Below are 19,432 nucleotides of genomic sequence, written 5' to 3'. Positions count from 1 at the left end.
AGACTGAGAAGTTCACTTATGCACGAGAGCTTACGTAGAAGTAGACAGGACCAGACCTGTGTCTTTAAGTGTATATGGCCTGGCAAATTTAATGATGTGGAATAAAAGGTAACAACTAAAAACCAAGACTGATGTGCAGGCTTTATTGCTTCTGGTACCCAGAAGACAACTTGTCTTCTACTACACAGAACTTATTAGACCACCAACGGGTGGGGTAAAACGAGTAAGAACCTAGACTGGAGGGAAGCTGCCGAGTTAGAATCTCGCCCCCACCCCTTCTGTAGCTGTAGAGTTTGTGGCATGCCACCATAAACATTGGCTTCAAACGTGAAAATAAAGGCCAGGCCTAGTGGCGCACGCCTTTAAGTTCAGCACTCGGGAGGCAGAGGCAGGCGGATCTCCAGGAGTTCGAGGCCAGCCTGGTCTACAGAGGGAGTTCCAGGACAGCCAGAGCCATATAGGGAGACCCTGGCTTGCCAAATAAATAAATGAATTAATGAATGAATGAATGAATGAATGAATGAATAAATAAATAAGAAATAAAACTTAAGAGGTAAAGGTAATATTTATTCCTGCCTTGCGGGGCTGTTAGTGGGCCTGAGGGGGAAAACCCCAAAATCACCCCATTACTTATGGGGTCTGGTTTGCTAATGTTCTACACCCGCCGATTTTTGTTGCACTCTGCAGATCATCCAAGGACAGGGTCAGAGTGGAGAACAGTTTAGAATACCTCAGTGTGCTGGCTGAGATCCTGTGGGACGAGGCTGTCTGTTCACACTGTAAACAGATTTCCCTTCTAGGCCTGTTTGGTGCCCCAGTTTTCAGGTTATTGTACTTTTTTGTTAGTGGTGGTGATTTCACTATTTGATGGACCAGGGACCATCTGTCTGACCTAGGCCTCCTACGCACAGGCTCTGATGCGCGTTGGGAAGACAGAGAGAGACCTGACGTGGGCATGATTGCTGTAGCCGTGCGTTCAACCTTAACAATCGATATCACACAAAGCAAGGTTACATCGTGATCAGCTGACAAAATGAGACCAGACTTTCCCAAACTGGTTCTGCTCAAGAGGAAAAGCTCGGTGTTTCCTAATTCAGTGTTTGTGCTGACTTTCTTGAACATGGAGGACCCAAACAGCATGAACTGTGTCTGGAAACAGAACAGGGCTGGCACTCACCAGCTGCTGCATGCATGATAGGGTTGATTGTCATGCACCGGTTCATCACAGACACACTCTGCTCCGGGTCCCCGTTTCTCCTCCTGTTTGAGTGGATTTCCCAGAACACTAGGGAAACTTCAGCTTCCGTCTGCCTCCTTATTTTTCTGCTCCCAGACACAGGGTTTTCCAGTAGCAGTGAAATCCTTGCTTTCCAAGCCCGAGATGCCCAGGTGCAGAATGAAGTTCAGCATGCAGAGAGGCTGGACCACTGGGAAACAAGCCCTGTCCAGGTGCTTAAGTGAGCTCTAGGCGATTAAGCCAGCTTTGTGGTTTCATTTTATTCCCAGCACTTTGGAGAGGGAGATATGGGTCTGTGACTTCAGCATCAACCCTAGGAAGGGAGGAGCTATCTAGTCATGGAAAGGACAGGACCCTGCATATAGACAAGGCCGTGGCACCATCTTTAAAGACTCCACACTGCATGATGTGATATTCCAAAAAGGTAAAACAAGGCACCGGTTTCTAAGATTGGAGTGGGCTGTGTGTGGATGAATCAAAGGAACACAGAGGACTCCTGGGGCAATGGAAGCACTTCTGGGTATGATAATGATGGGCACATGGCAATATGCGTCTGTTCCTGCCCTCATGCACAGCATCAAAAGTGACTCCTATAGTAGATAACAGACTATAACAGAAACACGCTAGTCGGCTATCAGGAGAGGAACACCCACCATCAGAGTTAGGGTGAGGTTATAGGGGGAGCCAGGGGAAGGGGACATATGAGGGGCCCTTCTGTCTTCTGCCTTTTTAGGCTTCAAACTTCTCAAGAAGTAGAGCTGTGGATATGAACTATGATTGCTTATGGGTATGTCCATCTCACTTGGGAACCCCACTACAGTAAAGCCAACAGTCGAGCCTCAGAGCCCTTGGGACGGGTGAGCTGGGGGCACTCCAGGAGAGAGCAGCTATGGAAGAGGGCCGAAGAGAGAGGAGTGGGCACTGGAGTGGAAGGACAAAGTGATTGGCTTTTGTTGGCGTTAAGAGAACAAGGGTGAGTGAGGAGCACGGGAAGAGTCAGGCAGCTGGGGGAGCCAGGGGACCTGTTTCAGGTTCTGAACCGTGTTCTCTAGAAGAGGCACAGGGACCCCTGAGCTGTACACTTAGGATAGGAGTGAGTTTGCATTCTGGGAAGCTCACTTCAGCTCTGGGCCCAGAAATGGTCGTACTGTGACCTATCAGAGGTGCTGGTGGGAGGCCAGAGGAGGCCACAGAAGCTCCAACAGGAGTAGCCTGGAGAAGAAGCAAGCAGATTCTGCTCGTGGGATTGGGCACTTAAACCCTGTGTGCGGGGGGTGGTGATGAGGGCACAGAGCGAAGGGTAGGGCTTGTGTTGCAATGAGTCATGGGGTTTGCGGTTGCATGCAGCATCCACACACAGACGGTGTGACGGAAACTTGAAAAGCAATCTGGCAAGAGGCCTGGAAGTGAAGGGATTCCCAAGAGGCTGTGAGAGCAGAGAAGCGGCCTTTCGTGTTGTGACATAAAAATGGGAACAAGGGTGAGAAGAGAAAGAGAGATGTGACCAGGGACCCTGATCTTGTCTCTCTCAGGTGGGTTTGCTTCCCAAAGGCCAGGGAGACCTCACAAGGTACAGCTGAATTTTGACATGGCTCAAAGACAGCAGGTGCCTACTTCACGGTGCCTGCGGACCATCGCTCTGCCGCCGGAAGCCCTGGCAACTGGCTGTGTGTGGTGCTGCGCACCCGAGATGAACTTCCCCTCATGTTTTCTGAGCACATGAGCCATTGAAGAACAAGTGGGATTGGCTCTTAGAGAAAGTACCAGCTCGGGCACTGTGCTGATGCACAGCCACCCAAATAAGGCTCACAGTGACTTGTGGGTGTGCCTGTGGCCTTTACAGTTTTCATATCTCAAAACCCACCATAAGAGAAAACGCCTTCCCTAAACCCTGTCTCTGAAAAGCCAGCGGGACGCACCAGTGCCTTCATGACAAACTTTCTTCCTTTTCCGTTCTGATGGCAGCAAGTGGTGGCAGCTGTGGCAATCACAGCCATGCTGTGCCCTGAGGCTGATGCCCCTCTGTGGATGTCCAGCTGAGGCCTGTGTGAAACTCATTTTCTAGACAAATTAATCTTCATTAACTGATACTTTAAACTCTTAAGCCAACTACCAAGTTTTTGGGTGTGGCTTGCTTAAGAGCAAAGGTAAATTTATTTCTGTGATTTCCTGGATCCCGTGATTATAGTCACATTGTAATCAGGTCATGGAAATGTGGCCAACATTACACAGATGAACACAAACGCCCTCATGCAGCCTTTCTACAACTACAGATCCCTAGGGAAATGGCAACAGCCAGTGTCAGAGCAACTGAATTTGACCCAATTAAAAGTAACAGACTCTTATGCGGGGTGTATCACAGTTAATAGAAGGTTTGCCTAGTGTGCACTGGGCCCTGGGCTCAGACTCTTAGCACTGCCTAAACCCAAGCACAGTGACACGCGCTTATGACCCCAGCACTCAGAACACAGAGGCAGGAGCATTGGAAGTTTGAGGTCATCCCTTGGCTTTTAATGTAGTGAGTTTAAGACCAGCCTGAAATCTAGGATCACACAAACAACAATAAAAAGAATAATGGGGTGGGGGCTGGAGAGATGGCTCAGGGGTTAAGAGCACTGACAGCTCTTCCCAAGGACCTGGGTTCAATTCCCAGCACCCACATGACAGTTTACAACTGTCTTCAACTCCAGTTCCAGGGGACCTGGCATCCTCACATATATGTAAAAGAATAACAGGGTCTTGTCTTTCAGAGATCAATTGATCGACATGTACTTGCATATTCAGCACTGAATCCAGAAAATGTCAGAGGCTGCTCGTTTGTTCCTGGCTACCCAGACCCGAAATAACCACACAGAAACTGTAATAATTAAAACACTGCTTGGCCTATTAACTTATGCATATTTCTAGCTAGCTTTTACATCTTAAATTAACCATTTATATTATTTTATATTTTACCACGAGGCTCGTGGCATACTGGCAAATTTCCAACTGGTGGCTTGCATCTTTCTCCTCTGGGAGCTACATGGTGTCTCCCTGACTCTGCCTACTCTCTCTCTCCATCTCTGTTCAAATTTCCCACCTGGCTTTACTCTATTAAGCAACTGGCTGAAGGCAGCTTTAATCATTAACCAATAAAAGCAACACATAGACAGAAGGACTTCCCACACCAAGGAAAGAAAAAGATACCAGGCTCTTCAAAAATTTATTGATTGACTTTGAAGACCTGATGTGAAATATGAACAAAAGCCAGTCTGCTTCTGCATACAACACCCCACTCTTGACAGTGGCCTGCAGACCACCAACCTCCCTGGAGCCTAGCTAGCCATGCAGCCGCAGGTCCTGCGAACCCACTAGGTCGTAATCTCAACAAAGGACCCGAGGTCCCAGCTGAAGTTTCAGGGTGTTCACAGAGAGATAGGAGAAGGTGAAAGAACCTCTTTTTATTCCGGGTAGTCTCGGGGTACATTAGCAAGAACTAGGGCATGACTGCCAACTTTCAGAGACTCGCCTGTGCCTTCTGATCTTCCCTCCCCTCCCCAAGCCTCTTCCAATGAGAAGACCCTATTTTCAGAACTCTTGCTGATCTCTCATTTACCGCCCAGGCAGAAGAAGCTAAGACAGGACCTCCATAAAGCCAAGAAGGCACATCAGCTTCACTCCTATGGCAGGTGTAAGATGGAATCTCAGAGTTGTTTTGATTTGCATTTCTCTGATGACTAAGGATGTTGAACATTTCCTTAAGTGTCTTTCAGCCATTTTAGATTCCTCTGTTGGGAGTTCTCTGTTTAGGTCTGTACTCCATTTTTTTTTATTGGATTATGTGATCTTTTGGTGTCCAATTTCTTGAGTTCTTTGTATATTTTGGAGATCAGACCTCTGTCTGATGTGGGGTTAGTGAAGATCTTTTCCCATTGTGTAGGCTGTGGTTTTGTCTTGTTGACCATGTCCTTTGCTTTACAGAAGCTTTTCAGTTTCAGGAGGTCCCATTTAATAATTGTTTCTCTCAGTGTCTGTGCTGCTGGGGTTATATTTAGAAAGTGTGCCAATGCGTTCAAGTGTACTTCCCACTTTCTCTTCTATAAGGTTCAGTGTAGCTGGCTTTATATTAAGGTCTTTGATCTATTTGGACTTGAGTTTTGTGCATGGTGATAGATATGGATCTATTTTTATTTTTCTGCATGTTGATATCCAGTTATGTCAGCACCACTTGTTAAATATGCTTTCTTTTTTCCATTTGATATTTTTTGCTTTTTTATCAAAGATCAGGTGTTTGAAGATGTGTGGATTGATATCTGGGTCTTGTGTTCGGTTCCATTGGTTCTCCTGTCTGTTCTTATGCCAACACCAGGCTGTTTTCAATACTGTAACTGTGTAGTAGAGTTTGAAATCAGGGATTGTGATGCCTCCAGAAGTTCTTTTATTGCACAGGATTGTTTTGGCTATCCTGGGTTTTTTGCTTTTCCATATGAAGTTGAGTACCGTTCTTTCAAGGTCTTTGAAGAATTTTGCTGGGATTTTGATGGGCATTGTGTTGAATCTGTAGATTGCTTTCGGTAAGATTGCCATTTTTACTATGTTAATTCTGCCTACCCAAGAGCATGGGAGGTCTTTCCACTTTCTGGTGTCTTCTTCAATTTCTTTCTTCATAGATTTAAAGTTCTTGTCATACAAGTCTTCCACTTGTTTGGTTAGAGTTACCCTGAGATATTTTATGCTATTTGTGGCTATTGTGAAGGGTGTTGATTCTCTGATTTCTTCCCCAGCCCTTTTATCATCTGTGTACAGGAGGGCTACTGATTTTTTTAGAGTTAATCTTGTATCCTGCTATATTGCTGAAAGTGTTTATGAGTTGTAGAAGTTCTTTGCTAGAATTTTTGGGATCACTTATGTAAACTATCATAATATCAGAAAACAGTGAGAGTTTGACTTCTTCTTTTCCAATTTGTATCCCCTTGATCTCCCTTTGGTGTTTTATTGCTCTAGCGAGGACCTCAAGAACTATATTAAATAGATATGGAGAGAATGGACTACCTTGTCTTGTTCCTGATTTCAGTGGAATCGCTGGGAGTTTCTCTCCATTTAGTTTGATGCTGGCTGTTGGCTCACTGTATATTGCCTTAATTATGTTTAGGTATGTTCATTGTATCCCTGCTCTCTCCAAGACCTTTATCATGAAAGGATGTTGTATTTTGTCAAATGCTTTTTCGACATCTAATGAGATGATCATGTGGTTTTTATTTTTTAGCTTGTTTATATGGTGGATTACATTGACAGATTTTCTTATGTTGAACCATCCCTGCATCTGTGGAATGAAGCCAACTTGATCATGGTGGATGATGGTTCTGATGTGTTCTTGGATTCGATTTGCTAGTATTTTATTTAGTATTTTTTGCATCAATGTTCACGAGTGAGATTGGTCTGTAATACTCTTTCTTAGTATTGTCTTTCTGTGGTTTGGGTATCAGGGTAATTGTAGCCTCATAAAAAGAGTTTGGCAATGTTCCCTCTGTTTCTATTGTGTGGAATAATTTGAGGAGTATTGGTATTAGTTCTTCTTTGAAAGTGTTGTAGAATTTGAGCTGAAACCATCTGGTTCTGGGCTTTTCTTGGTTGGGAGAATTTTGATGACAGTTTCTATTTCTTCAGCGGTTATAGGCCTGTTTAATTTGCTTATCTGGTCCTGATTTAATTTTGGTAAGTGATATTTATTCAGAAAGTTGTCCATTTCCTTTAAGTTTTCCAATTTTGTGGAGTACAGGTTTTCAAACATGACCTGATGATCCTCTGGATTTCCTCCTGTCTGTTGTTATGCCCCCCTTTTCATTTCTGATTTTGTTAATTTGATATTTTCTCTCTCTGCCTTTTGGTTAGTTTGGATAAAGGTTCCTCTATTTTGTTGATTTTCTCAAAGAACCAACTCTTTGTCTCATTGATTCTTTGTATTGTTTTCTTTGTTTCTATTTTGTTGATTTCAGCTCTCAAATTGATTATTTCCTGCCATCTAATTCTCTTAGGTGAGTTTGCTTCTTTTTGTTCTAAAGTTTTCAAATGTTCTGTTAATTCACTAGTGTGGGATTTTTCCAGCTCCTTTATGTAGGCGTTTAGTGCTATGAACTTGCCTCTTAACACTGCTTTCATTGTGTCCCAAAATTTGGGTATGTTGTGTGGTCATTTTCATTGAATTTTAGGAAGTCTTTATTTCCCCCTTTATTTCTTCCATGACCCGTTGATGATTCAGGTGAGTATTGTTTAATTTCCATGTGTTTGTGGGTTTTCTGGAATTAGTATTGCTCTTGACTTCTAGTTTTAAACCATGGTGATCTGATAAGGTACATTGGGTTATTCCAATTTTTTTTATTTGTTGAGGTTTGTTTTGTTACCGAGTATGTGGTCAATTTTTGGAAATCCATTAATCTTATTCCTGCCTTCTTTCCTCCATCCCTCTTTTCTGTCCTTCCTTCCTCTCTCTCCATCTCCATCTTTGTCCATGATCTTGTAAGTCTGCTCACGGCCTGATATACAGGTGCCCCTGTAAAGAGAAAATTAGGGACCATGCCTCACCTGGAGAGATGTCCTGTGCCCCCGGATTGTCTGGAAGAATGGATTCTTGTTAAACTCCAGCCAGGCAGGAAATGCAGGTTCTACACTGCTAAACAACTTGAGCTAAGAACTAGGTGAAAAAAAAAGAAACATTTTAGCTGATGTGACTGTGAGAAAAACTCAGAACTTTTATACCTTGGATGAGTGTTCTGCTCCCCAAACTTAATGAAATTAAAACTGGAAAGTAGCCGGATGTGGTGGCGCACACCTTTAATCCCAGCACTCAGGAGGCAGAGGCAGGTGAATCTCTGTGAGTTTGAGGCCAACCTGGTCTACATAGTAAGTTCCAGGACAGCCAAGGGATATGTAAAGAGACTGCCCCAAAAACTAAATAACAAAAATAAACCTGGAAACTAAGGTATGACCTTGCTTAGGGGTAAGGAAAGTAGATTGGTCTGGGTTCAGACTTGAACAGACTACTCTATGTGACCATAAAATGGACCTTAGACAGGGAATTATACCTCCCTGAGCCTCGGGCTCTTTATCTGCAAAGGGGGAACATTAGGGGCATGCCAGTTCCCAGAATGTTTTATGTCATGCGTTTTTGATTATTTGCCTTTGTCCCTTATGGGGTATCCTTTCAAAACCATTTTAGAATTGCAAAACCAGTGGCATTGGCTTCCAGCCTTCCTTAACCTCCCCTGGTGGTCGCAGCCTGCCTTAGCAAACAACGCTGGTAGAAACCAGGGAGGCAGCAGTGGCACGCTATTACTGGGGATCCACAGACCTTGGAGCCCCAGATCCCACTGAGAGCCACCCCCACACCGCCCTAGTCCCCATGTCTCCTTGGTGCCCTCCAGTCTGCGGTAGAGTCATGGCCAGTTCTTCCACAGAATCTCCCTCTGCCTCCTGGGTGCTGGACAATTACTGTTTCTCACATTTCTGCCTTTAATAGATGATTCTCAGTCATATTATTTCTGTAGTGCTTACCTGATGGTAGTTTTTATTTATATTATTTATTATGCATTTATTTTTTTTTTTGGAATTCTGTAATGAAGAACTGCTCCTCCTACTCCCTGTATTAACCCATGTATTCACTTATTCATACGCGTGATCGTCGACTCACGGGTATTTATTTTATCTAGCGGGTGAGTAGTAATTGCTATCCCAATACTATTTTGTTTTTGCTCACAATGTCTTCACAGGTTCTTTGGGTTCTGTGTTAGTTTCTGGTGATTATGGCAAAACACTCAAGGTAAAAACTGAAAAGGAAGATGGTTTTTGGCTCATGATTTCAGAGTCTGGTCTGATTGGGTGTCCTTGTTCTCGGGACTTGTGGCATGAGGTGGGGAGGACGTGATGGAGCAAAAGCTGCTCGCTTCGTGGCAGCCGATGAGGAGCTTGGGGAAAGGGAATGTGAAGCCCAGCACCCCTTTCAAGGGTGCGCTCCCAGCAACTTTCCTCCTTCCGCTAGGCCCTAGCCCTCCATGGCTGCACCACCTCCCAGCACTCTCACCAGCCATGGTCTTTGGAGGACATTGCAGACCCAAACCATAGCAGGGCCTCTTTGGGCTCACCCTAGTGTTCTCGTCTCGCTTGCCTCCTTCTTGAATCTCTGTCACCAAACACTAAGGGCATTTTGCAGCCCTCCCCGCTGAGTTCAGTCATTTTCTGAAAAACTCTGGTTCCCTTATGGAAATTCATGTTTAGAGATATCTGACTTCTGGCCTATTATTAGGTCACCTGAGCGGGTGATACTGTGTGGGAGGGGAAGAGGAAGTGTGTGTGTGTGTGTGTGTGTGTGTGTGTGTGTGTGTGTGTGTGCACGAGTGCTCACATGCTCATGGAGGCCAGGGAGAAGACACTGGACACCGTGGAGCTGGAGTTACAGATGGTTACGAGCTACCACCTTCTCCTTCACTCCATGGGTTTGGAAAACTGAACTGGGTTCTCGGCAAGAGCAGCAAGTGCTCTTAACCACTGAGCCGTCATCTTAGTTCCCAGCCCTAGACCTAAAACCCTAGCCCTAGTGAACTCCAGATGATCCTGCCGCTAATCCTATCCCAGCCCCTATGCCTATGGCTTGTGCAATCTTTCAGCAGGAAGACAGCATGATTGGTTGGCATAAACACCCTGTTCCATCCCCTTTCTGACTACAAAGGCCGGTTGTTCACTTTGTGAGCCAGCTGAGGACATTCTCCTTTACCACCCCCATGTTGTAAAACTGGTCCCAGTGGAAAGTTTGTCTTGAGGGTATTTTCTTGCCTGCATTTGGCCTTTGCCACTGGTAGAGAAGGCAGATCTGATGAAAAGAGAAGGACAGCAGACGCTGTTGCAGAGCACAGGTCCAACAGAGGCAGGGGCAGCAATAACAACGGGGGACACAGTGCACAGGTCCAACAGAGGCAGGGGCAGCAATGACAACGGGGACACAGTGCACAGGTCCAACAGAGGCAGGGGCAGCAATGACAACGGGGGACATAGTGCACAGGTCCAACAGAGGCAGGGGCAGCAATGATGATGAGGAAACCGAGTTACAGAATGGCGTGCGCAGCAATGGAGGCTGTGAAGCTCAGACAAGAAACTGTAGCCTTGGCCGCTACGAGCACTCCAAGGAGATTTCAAAGGGGCAATGGTCTCAGACGGCCTCGATCATAGACCTATGCCACTAGCTGCCACCAAAGATTTAGGATCCCAGTACCTTGACAGCCACTATAGAACTGAGAGTTAACACACGAGGTAAAAATTGGGAAACAGAGTAAACAAAAGTACACACCGGAATGGAACAAAGCATCAATATGAGCCTGTGATTATTAATATGTCCCTGTGGGGACAGGGAATAGCTCAGTGGGTTAGGGCTTCCTTCCGAGTGTGAGGACCACGTAAGAAAGCCTGACTATGGTGCCATATACTTGTAATTCCTCTCTCTCTCTCTCTCTCTCTCTCTCTCTCTCTCTCTCTCTCTCTCTCTCTCTCTCTCTCTCTCTCTCTCTCTCTCTCACACACACACACACACACACACACACACAGAGAGAGGGGGGGGGGAGAGAGAAGTTAGCCAGTCTAGACCTCTGAGGAACACCTGACCTCCTCCAAGCTCTGCATGCACACCTCCCCACAAAAGTCCATTGTGGTGCCACCTACTGATTACAAGAAGCATTGCACCTCTCGCATGCGTGTGTCAAGTCTGTTGGTTTCTAACACCATCCCTCATAACCAGCGCTCCTTGGCAGTATCTCCATGCCAGGAACAGGAATAGGAAAAGGACAGGAGTCAGGAGGAATTTTGTGTCAGAAAACATGGAAGCCTTCAGAAATGAACAAATTTCATGTCGAAAGTGTTGAAAGTTTATCTTTTTTTTTTTTTGAGACAGGGTTTCCTGTGTAGCTTTGTAGCCTGTCCTGGCACTCACTCTGTAGACCGAGCTGGCCTCAGATTCACAGAGATCTGCCTGCGTCTGCATCTCAGGTGCTGGGATTAAGGCCGTGCCACCACCACCTGGAGAAAGGTTATCTTTTAAGGTATTCCCAGAGGCTAAAGGGATGGCACTTGAGTGTCCCCTATGAAATAATGCTAATAAGCATAGTTAACAGAAAGACATTCAATCTACACGTTTGTGAGTCTGTGCCATGATTAAAGCAGACGGGATGGGTGTGGTGAGTGTACGGACACTCACTTTCATCCCAGCGCTGGGTGGGCAGAGACCGGCAGATCTGTGAGTTTGAAGCTACCCTGCATTAGAAACTCGGCACGAAGCCACTGCCTAATGGAACTGGCAGTTTAGGCAAGAACTTTCGGGGTGTCTGAAGACTGTGGTGTCCCAGATGGACAGTGAGGTTTGGTGCCTGTGGGCCATGGACTAGGTGGCTAACGTGTCTGAGGTAAGGTGACTGTGAGCTGCTTAGGTTTCACAATGAAAGGGTCAGGAGCAGTCAATCCAGCATTGTTATAGTCGCCCAAACCAAGACAAAGTCCAGGAGTCTGTGGTGTTCTGTCCCCGGAACGCTCACCTGCCCAGCCTGCCACAGCTGCTCAGCCTTCACGCATGATGCAGTCTAGGGTCTGCATCTGCTGTGACTGTAGAGGCTACCAAATGTCTTCTTCACAGGCACTGTGTCAACCTGTGTTCACGCTCTCACTTAAGAAATCCCGGGTAGAGACGGAAAGTCAGAACAGCCTATGTTCAGCTTCAGCCTCTGACTGACGCTGCCTCCTGAGGAAGGGTGGAGAGGGCAGAAGCCAACAGGTGAAGCTGAGGTGTGTGACCCAAGGCCAACTGAGGTCAGAGAATTATGCAACAGAAGGCCATTTATTTCTCGGTTTCCTCCCTGTGCCATCCCCCCAGGGCAGACTCCACTGTGTGGGCTGGAGATTCTTGGTTCTACAGGAAGTGTCACGATGGTCACCTGTGCCCCAGAACTCAGAATAAGAAAGTTGCCGCTAGAGGGGGGGACCAGCATGGCACTTGAGTTTTGACCACCGCCCAGCTGAGTATATTTTGTTATTGGAAATTATAATCTTCTTGTCTATGCTACTAGGGTTTTGGGGGACCCGTTCCTGTTTACTTTTGTCAATTTTCGGGCTTTTGTTGAAGATGCGGTCTGTACCAAAAGCACGACCCATGAGGCAAAAGCTGAGACTTTCGCTGAGGTGAATTTTGTTTGCCCAGGGACGCCTGACATTCAATTTTCACAGCCCCATTTTGGCCCAAAAGCGGATGCACTGTAATAGACTTGAGCCACACAATTGGACACAGACTTTTAAAGTGGGTGCTTGCAATTCGAAGCCAGATTCATTATTGCCCTTAGGCTGCCTCTTACAAAGTCTTTATAAATTGGAACTGTCCGATACAATCTGTCCTGAGTGGCTAATTTCTCTATGCACTAAGATTTGGCCTCAATACGATTTTCACAATGGGACGCAATGGCCACCAGAGGGAAACCTTGAGCTTACCACCCTCCAGGACCTAGGAAATTTTTGTCGCCTTGGGGACAAATGGACAGAACTCTCATATGTCCATGGTTTGGGGGCACTGTGCTCTCTTTCCTCCCTCAGTAGCCAGTGTCTTTCAGCACCCGTTTTGGTGGTTAGGATCACGGCGCCTCCAGATTCCCAGCCATCTAGGAATTGGGATCCAGATAGTTCAGCCCCGACCAGGCAGCCAGAGGCACTGGCCCCCCTCTCACTCCCTCAAACCCTCACTACCCAACCCCCTCCCGGAGAGCAACATTCTCCACATTCCTCTCTGTACCTATCCTCACCTACTCCCTCCTTAGCCAAACCACAAGTTCAAGGTCAACTGTCCCCTCACCCACCTTCGTCCCTCATTCCCCCAAACCACCACATTTCCCTACCCTTGAACCTTCTCTATATACTGGGTTAACCCTTCCAATCCTCCAAGTCTCCTTCCATACCAGATCCCACATAGCTCTGCCCTTCTCTGTCCTCTCCGGGAAGTAGCGGGAACCGATGGCATTACTAAAGTCCACGTTCCCTTTTCTCTTCCAGATCTCTCTCAGACAGAAAAGCGGCTGGGTTCCTTTTCTGCTAATCCTTCTGCTTATATTAAAGAGTTTCGCTATCTGTCCCAGGCCTACGATCTAACCTGACATGACTACTATATCATCCAAGCTTCTGTTCTCACTCCTAAGTAGAATTCAGGCAGCAGCTAGACAATATGCAGACCAGTCTCATCTAGTAGACAGTATGGTCCCTGTGGGGGAAGTGGCTGTGCCGGCCACAGAACTACACTGGAACTACCAACCTGGCCAAAGCGGCCACAGAGGCAGGACATCATGGCTCATTGCCTCCTTTAGGGTATGGAAATGGTCTCAGAAAAAGTAGTTAATTTTCACAAACTTAGAGAGATCACATAGCTAGCTGATGACAACCCAGCCATCTTTTAAAATCTATTACAAGAGACCATGGTCCCATATACCAGGCTGGGCCCAGCCTCCCCAGTGGGAGCCCCGGTCCTGGCTACCCATTTTATTTCTCAGTCAGCACCAGATATTAGAAAAAAGTAAAAAAAAAAAAAAAAAAAAAAAAAAAAAAAGGCTGAGGAAGGTCCCCAAAATCCTATACAGGAATTAAAAATGGCCTTTAAAGTTTTTAATGCCCGAGAAGATACAGCTGAGTCTTCCCGACAGACAAGGCTGCAACAGGTGGTAACGCTCCAGGCTCAAGCCTTAGCAGCTGCCCTAACGCCTCAGGGACTCCCAGAAGGGAGACGAGGGAAGTCAACCATGAAGCTCCATCCCTGCAGAGCTCAACCTAAGTCAACCTAGCCGGCAGACTGCTTCAAATGTGGTCTAAATGGCCATTTGGCACGATATTGCCCTGGGCCTCCTACAAGGCCATGCCCTATCTGCTAGCAACCTGGACATTGGAAATCACAATGCCCCCGTGGGGGCTCATCCTCTATGCCATGCCACAGAGGTCCAGCCTCACTGACACCTGCAAGTGAAACTGTGCCAGCCTTCAAATTTCTCAGCTTTGCAGAGGATTGACGCAGCCCAGACTTGGTGACTCCCATAGCTCTCTCCGAGCCTAGGGTAATGCTATAGGGAGCAGGTAAGTCCATTGCTTTTCTTTGGACAGGGGAGCTATCTACTCCATTTTAACATCTCACTCGGGCCTTATGTTCCCCTCACCAATTTCAGTTAAGAGGGTAGACGGGACCTGTTACTCCCCACTTAAAACTTTGCCACTGCCCTGCATTCTTGCAGGACAATTTTTCCCTCATTCTTTCCTAGTGATACCCGCGTGCCCTGCTCCCCTACTGGGTTGAGATATTCTCAGCTGCTTCAGGGCCACACTCTGCCCCCACACACTCTCCTGAATCACACTTCTCACTTTAAAGGCCTCACAGGTTCCTACCCCAGAGTGTTCTGTCCTTATTCTCCCTGATCCAGTAGATCCCCAAGTATGGGGCACTTCCACTCCCATGACTGCTACTCACCACCAGTCAGTCCTAGTTCGCCTTAAAGACCCTTAGTCCTTCCCTTCCAGACCCCAGTTTCCTATTTCTGAAACCCACTGCTGAGGCCTTAAGCCTCTTATCACGGTCTCCTATCTCAAGGACTTTTATCGACTCACCCAGCAACGCTCCAATTCTTCCTGTGCATAAGCCCTCTGGCGCTTACTGCTTGGTTCAAGACCTCCGCCTCATAAATCAGGCAGTTATTCCAATTCACCCACTGGTTAACAACCCATATAATCTCCTGTCTAATGTCCCTCTTACTTTACTGTTCTGGACCTAAAAGATGCCTTCTTCACTGTCCCTTTACACCCTGACTCATACTTCCTCTTTGCCTTCACCTGGGAGGACCCTGACTCCTGGTCCTTCAGTTTACATGGACTGTTCTCCCTCAGGGTTTTCAGAATAGCCCCCATTTCTTTGGCCAAGCTCTGGCTCGAGATCTCTCAAGCTTTGACGCATGTTCTAGCATGCTCCTCCAGTATGTGGATGACCTGCTTCTCTGAAGTCCTACATTGTCTCTGTCCCAACAGGCCACCTCTGTGCTCCTAAACTTCCTCAGATCCCTGGGATATCGAGTCTCACCAACTAAGGCTCAGCTGTGCTCTCCTGCAGTGGTATATCTGGCTGTTCAACTTAGCCCTGGGTCTAAGACCCTCACCTCTGACAGGGTCCAGGTCCTGCAGGATTTACAGCCTCCAATCACAGGGACTCAGATCCTCTCATTTTTGGGCCTGCTAGGGTTCTTTCACCATTGGATCCCTAACTTTGCCATTACAGCCAAGCCTCTGTCCAGGCAGCCAGAAAGACTCCCCACGGGGCCTCTCACCCATACGACTATCATCTGCCACCACTTCTCTCTTCTGCGGGATGCCCTTCTAACAGCCCCTGCCCTTGCTCCTCCAGACCCCACAGAGCCTCCCCATCTAGAGATGAGAGGTCAGGAGTGGCCACAGGGGCTCTAACCCAACAGATTGGGCCTTCGAATCAGGCTGTCACCTTTTTATCCAAACAGCTGGACCTCACCGTCTGTGGATGGCAACCACGCCTAAGAGCCCTGGCAGCAGCAGCTGAACTCACTCGGGGGCTCTCAAGATTGCCTTGTCTGGGCCAATCATAGTATATTCCACCCACTGCCTCTCAGACCTTCTGAGACACCCCTCTCCCTCTCCCCTCCTCTCCCTCTCTCCCTCCCTCCCTCCCTCCCTCTCTCTCTCTCTCTCTCTCTCTCTCTCTCTCTCTCTCTCTCTCTCTCTCTCTCTCCCTCTCCCCCCCCCCCTTGGGCCTTCACAAGACCAGGCTTTTCATTTACTGTATCTAGAAAACCCCTAAATCACTTTGGTTTCCAGTCCTGCCCCCCACCTCCTCTACTCTTGCCCAGAGGCTGTGGAGGCTTTAACCTCACCGTGGCTGGGTCTTGTAGACCAGCCACTTACAGATCCCCAACTCACCCTGTTTGTTGACGGAAATTTCCTCATAGATTTATCACGAAACCACCAGGCAGCGTATGCAGTGGTCACTTCCACTGACACAGTTGAAGCGGCCCTCCTGCCAATGGGAACCTCCTCACAAAAGGCTGAATTAATTGCCTTGACTAGGGCACGCCAAATAGCCAAGGGCCAATGGGCTAATATTTATACTAACTCTAAATATGTCTTTTTGATAGCCCACACTCATTCTGCACTCTGGAAGGAAAGGGGCTTCCTTACTACCAAGGGCACTCCCATAGTTAATGGACCCTTTATAGCCAACCTTTTGGAGGCCCTCCAGCTCCCTGCAGAAGTAGCCATTATTCACTGTCGGGGACCCAGTGGCCTTAGGCAATGCCAAGGCTGACTCAGTGGCCCGGGGGATGGCCTCCAGTTCCTCGGATTCCACAGAACATATTTTTTTTCACTTTTCTTTGAAGTTTATTCAAAACCAACAGTCTTCAAGCTCACTGTGGTGGCTGACCACGTCTACGACCAAAGCCTCCTCTAAACTGGAACTCGGTGGCTGAGCCAGCCCCAGCCTCGGCTTTCTTGTCAGCACCAGGGGGCACAGCACTCCTTCTGTAGGTGTCTCTGTCCACCTCCCCTCTCGTGAATCTTGCCGGGCGCTCACCCTCTGGCCCTTTGGGCCGAGGCCTGCCAGTTTCAGGACGGCTGCGGCGCAGGGTGGCAGGTACGATCTCCGGAGGTAGGTGGAGATAATCGCGGAGATACTGGATGCCCTCATTCGTAAGGTACCAATAGAAATGTCTCCAGGCAAACTGCTCCTTCACGTAGCCTCGAGACTTCAGAGACTGCATGGCCTTCATGACATGAAGGTTGGGCACGTTCTTGTCTGCCAGCTCGGGGTGTTTGGGCATATGGACATCCTTGGCGACCATCACTCCTTCTTTAAAAAGGAGCTCATAGATGGCAATCCGGTTCTTCTTGGGCATCAACATCGCGGCGGCTACAGGGTCCGGGACGGAGGCTGGAAAGGAAGGGGCGTGCCTCCCACAGAACATATTTTGTTCTTAACTCCCTCCTATCATCCCTGTTACCAACCAGAAGAGAGGGAGGAGCTTATGAAAAGGGGGGTCGCAAAAGCAAAGGATGGATAGTTCTACTTAAATAACCGTCTCATCCTTCCTCAAGACCAGGCATTGTTGATCCTTTCAGACATCCACCAGGCCTTACACATAGGCCCCGAAGCTTTGTTCTGCTTCTTGGAGCTCCTCTTTGACCCCACCCATCTCCGAGATATTTCACAGGTTCACTCCTCCTGCCAGGTGTGTGCCCAGGCCAACCCACATGGGGCTCTCCACATAAGTCAGTGTCTACACTAAACTCGTGGACACCAACCGGGCGAAGATGGGCAGGTTGATTTCACTCATATGTCTACTCATAGAAAACTCCGTTATCTCAACACTTGTGGACACTTTTTCAGGACAGATAGAAGCGTTTCCAGTCTCCAGGGAAACAGCAGATGTGGTGCTCAGGTACTCCGGACCACATCATTCCTCAATTTGGTGTCCCATGAACACAATGAATGGGCCAGCCTTCAATTCCAGGGTCATGGAGCTTGTGTCAGAAGCTCTCAACATCTCCTGGAAATTCCACATCCTCTACCATCCACAATCCTCAGGAAAGGTGGAGAGGGCCAATGGGCTCATCAAACAACAGCTAATCAAACTCTCCATTGAACTCAGGTCTCTTGAACCTCGATGGACAGGATCTCACACGGTAATCCTCACCACTCCCTCGGTTGCCAAGCTGTTGGGACATCCATGCTGGTACCATCTCTCCAGGCTCAAGCAGGCGCCTGCTCAGGACACTTGGTCTTTCCAGCAGTTAGGACCTTCCACCCTCTGGTTTTCCAGGATGCCACAATGAAGCACGCCTCATCCTGGCACACTCACCTTTGATGATGCAAACAAGATGGGCGATAACAATATTTTTTCTCCTCTATACCTGCCTTCTTACCTCCCTCAAGAAACAGATGCCTGGCATCTCTGGGATGACAGCAAACAGGATGTCTCTCTAGCCACACCTCTCACTTAATGTGAACCCACCAACACCCAGCTTTCCCCTTCCCCACATAGTCCCATGCAGGCAGGAAGTAGCCAGACTTGAGTTGACGCCCCTTTCTCCAAAGACAGCTTAAAGTGTTGGTCATAAATATCACCTGAGCTTCCTGCCACTCCTTATACAAACAGTCTGGAAGTTTTAGGAGTCATGGGACAAAGTAATTTATGATTTTAAAAGTTTGTTTATAAGGCAAAAACAAATAGAGTCCAGCCTGGTCTAGAGTGAGTTCCAGGACAGCCAGGGTTACACAGAGAAACCATCTCAAAAAGCCAAATGTTTAGTTGGGCTTTTAGTCATATTTGAAGTCAGCGCGGCTCAGTTTGCAGTCCTCTCCTGCAGCATTCCCTTACCGCCTGGCCTCTCAACTGCGCTCACTTTGTTTGCCTGTTTTAGGACACAGGCCACAGTGCTGACTGGCAGGAGCCCCCTAGGGCTGGTAGTCACCATCTCCAAATCTTGGTTGTTGTTGTGCACTCTCACACTGCAGCCTGAGTGTGGAAGCCAAGAACAATCTGTAGGAATCAGTTCTTGCTCCCGTGTGGGCGGCAGCCATCAAACTCGGTCTCGGGCTCGACATCAAGTACCAGCCGAGGAATCTTTATTTCCTCCTCTGAGTTTCATGATGAAATGTTTCCTGAGAAACCGTCACAGAACTACTGACTTGCTAAACTTAGGGACCCCTCTGGGTCTCATCTGCTGGTCTGCGCTGGGTCTCTGTAGTTCTTTATCTTCGGCTGGAGTCCTTTCTCTTCATGGTTACCCTTGGGAGCTGCTCAGACTTCCTGATCCAGACATGAAAAATCTTGGGCTTTTTGCTCAGTGCTAGGACTATTCAGTCAGAACTTTCCCCAAATGTTGAAGGAACAAGATTCGAATCCACCAAACCTGCAGGCGTGACTTCTGAGGACCAGAGAGGCCTAGGAAGGTTATGGCTGCCAATTCTATAACTGTACTTTACATAATAAACAAAACAGAAGAAACCCACAAACTTAATGAAACAACCCCTGGCTCCCAGGGCTGGGGCTTTGGGTGTCTGTGTCAGAAAGGGTTCATGACAGCCATGCACTGGTCCACTCCCAGGGGGCTGCCTGGGCTGTGGCGGCAGATGCAGCTTGACAG

The 19,432-nt window shown here is 47.6% G+C and overlaps 1 protein-coding gene across 2 annotated transcripts; it reads right to left on the bottom strand.

Moving 5' to 3' along the window:
• Positions 1-16,692: 16,692 nt before the first annotated feature.
• Positions 16,693-17,202, bottom strand: LOC119820662 (40S ribosomal protein S10-like). 2 transcript variants are annotated; one of them, XM_038339180.1, is made up of 2 exons: positions 16,788-17,202; positions 16,733-16,737 (listed from the first exon to the last, which is right to left on the bottom strand). In XM_038339180.1, the coding sequence occupies exons 1-2, from the start codon at positions 17,185-17,187 to the stop codon at positions 16,733-16,735; spliced, it is 405 nt and encodes a 134-aa protein (XP_038195108.1). In that variant the 5' UTR covers positions 17,188-17,202. The 2 variants fall into 2 exon arrangements, with proteins under 2 accessions (XP_038195107.1, XP_038195108.1); XM_038339179.1 differs by having other exon boundaries at positions 16,693-17,202.
• Between the last annotated feature and the right edge of the window lie 2,230 nt (positions 17,203-19,432).

This window comes from Arvicola amphibius, chromosome 8 (genome assembly GCF_903992535.2).
Source record: "Arvicola amphibius chromosome 8, mArvAmp1.2, whole genome shotgun sequence".
In the NCBI taxonomy this organism is placed as follows: Eukaryota; Metazoa; Chordata; class Mammalia; order Rodentia; family Cricetidae; genus Arvicola; species Arvicola amphibius.
This window is presented reverse-complemented; position numbering and strand designations above follow the sequence as displayed.

What these genes read in the sequence shown, in the direction of transcription:
- LOC119820662 (XM_038339179.1), bottom strand. Translation starts at nt 17,187, where the DNA reads ATGTTGATGCCCAAGAAGAACCGGATTGCCATCTATGAGCTCCTTTTT.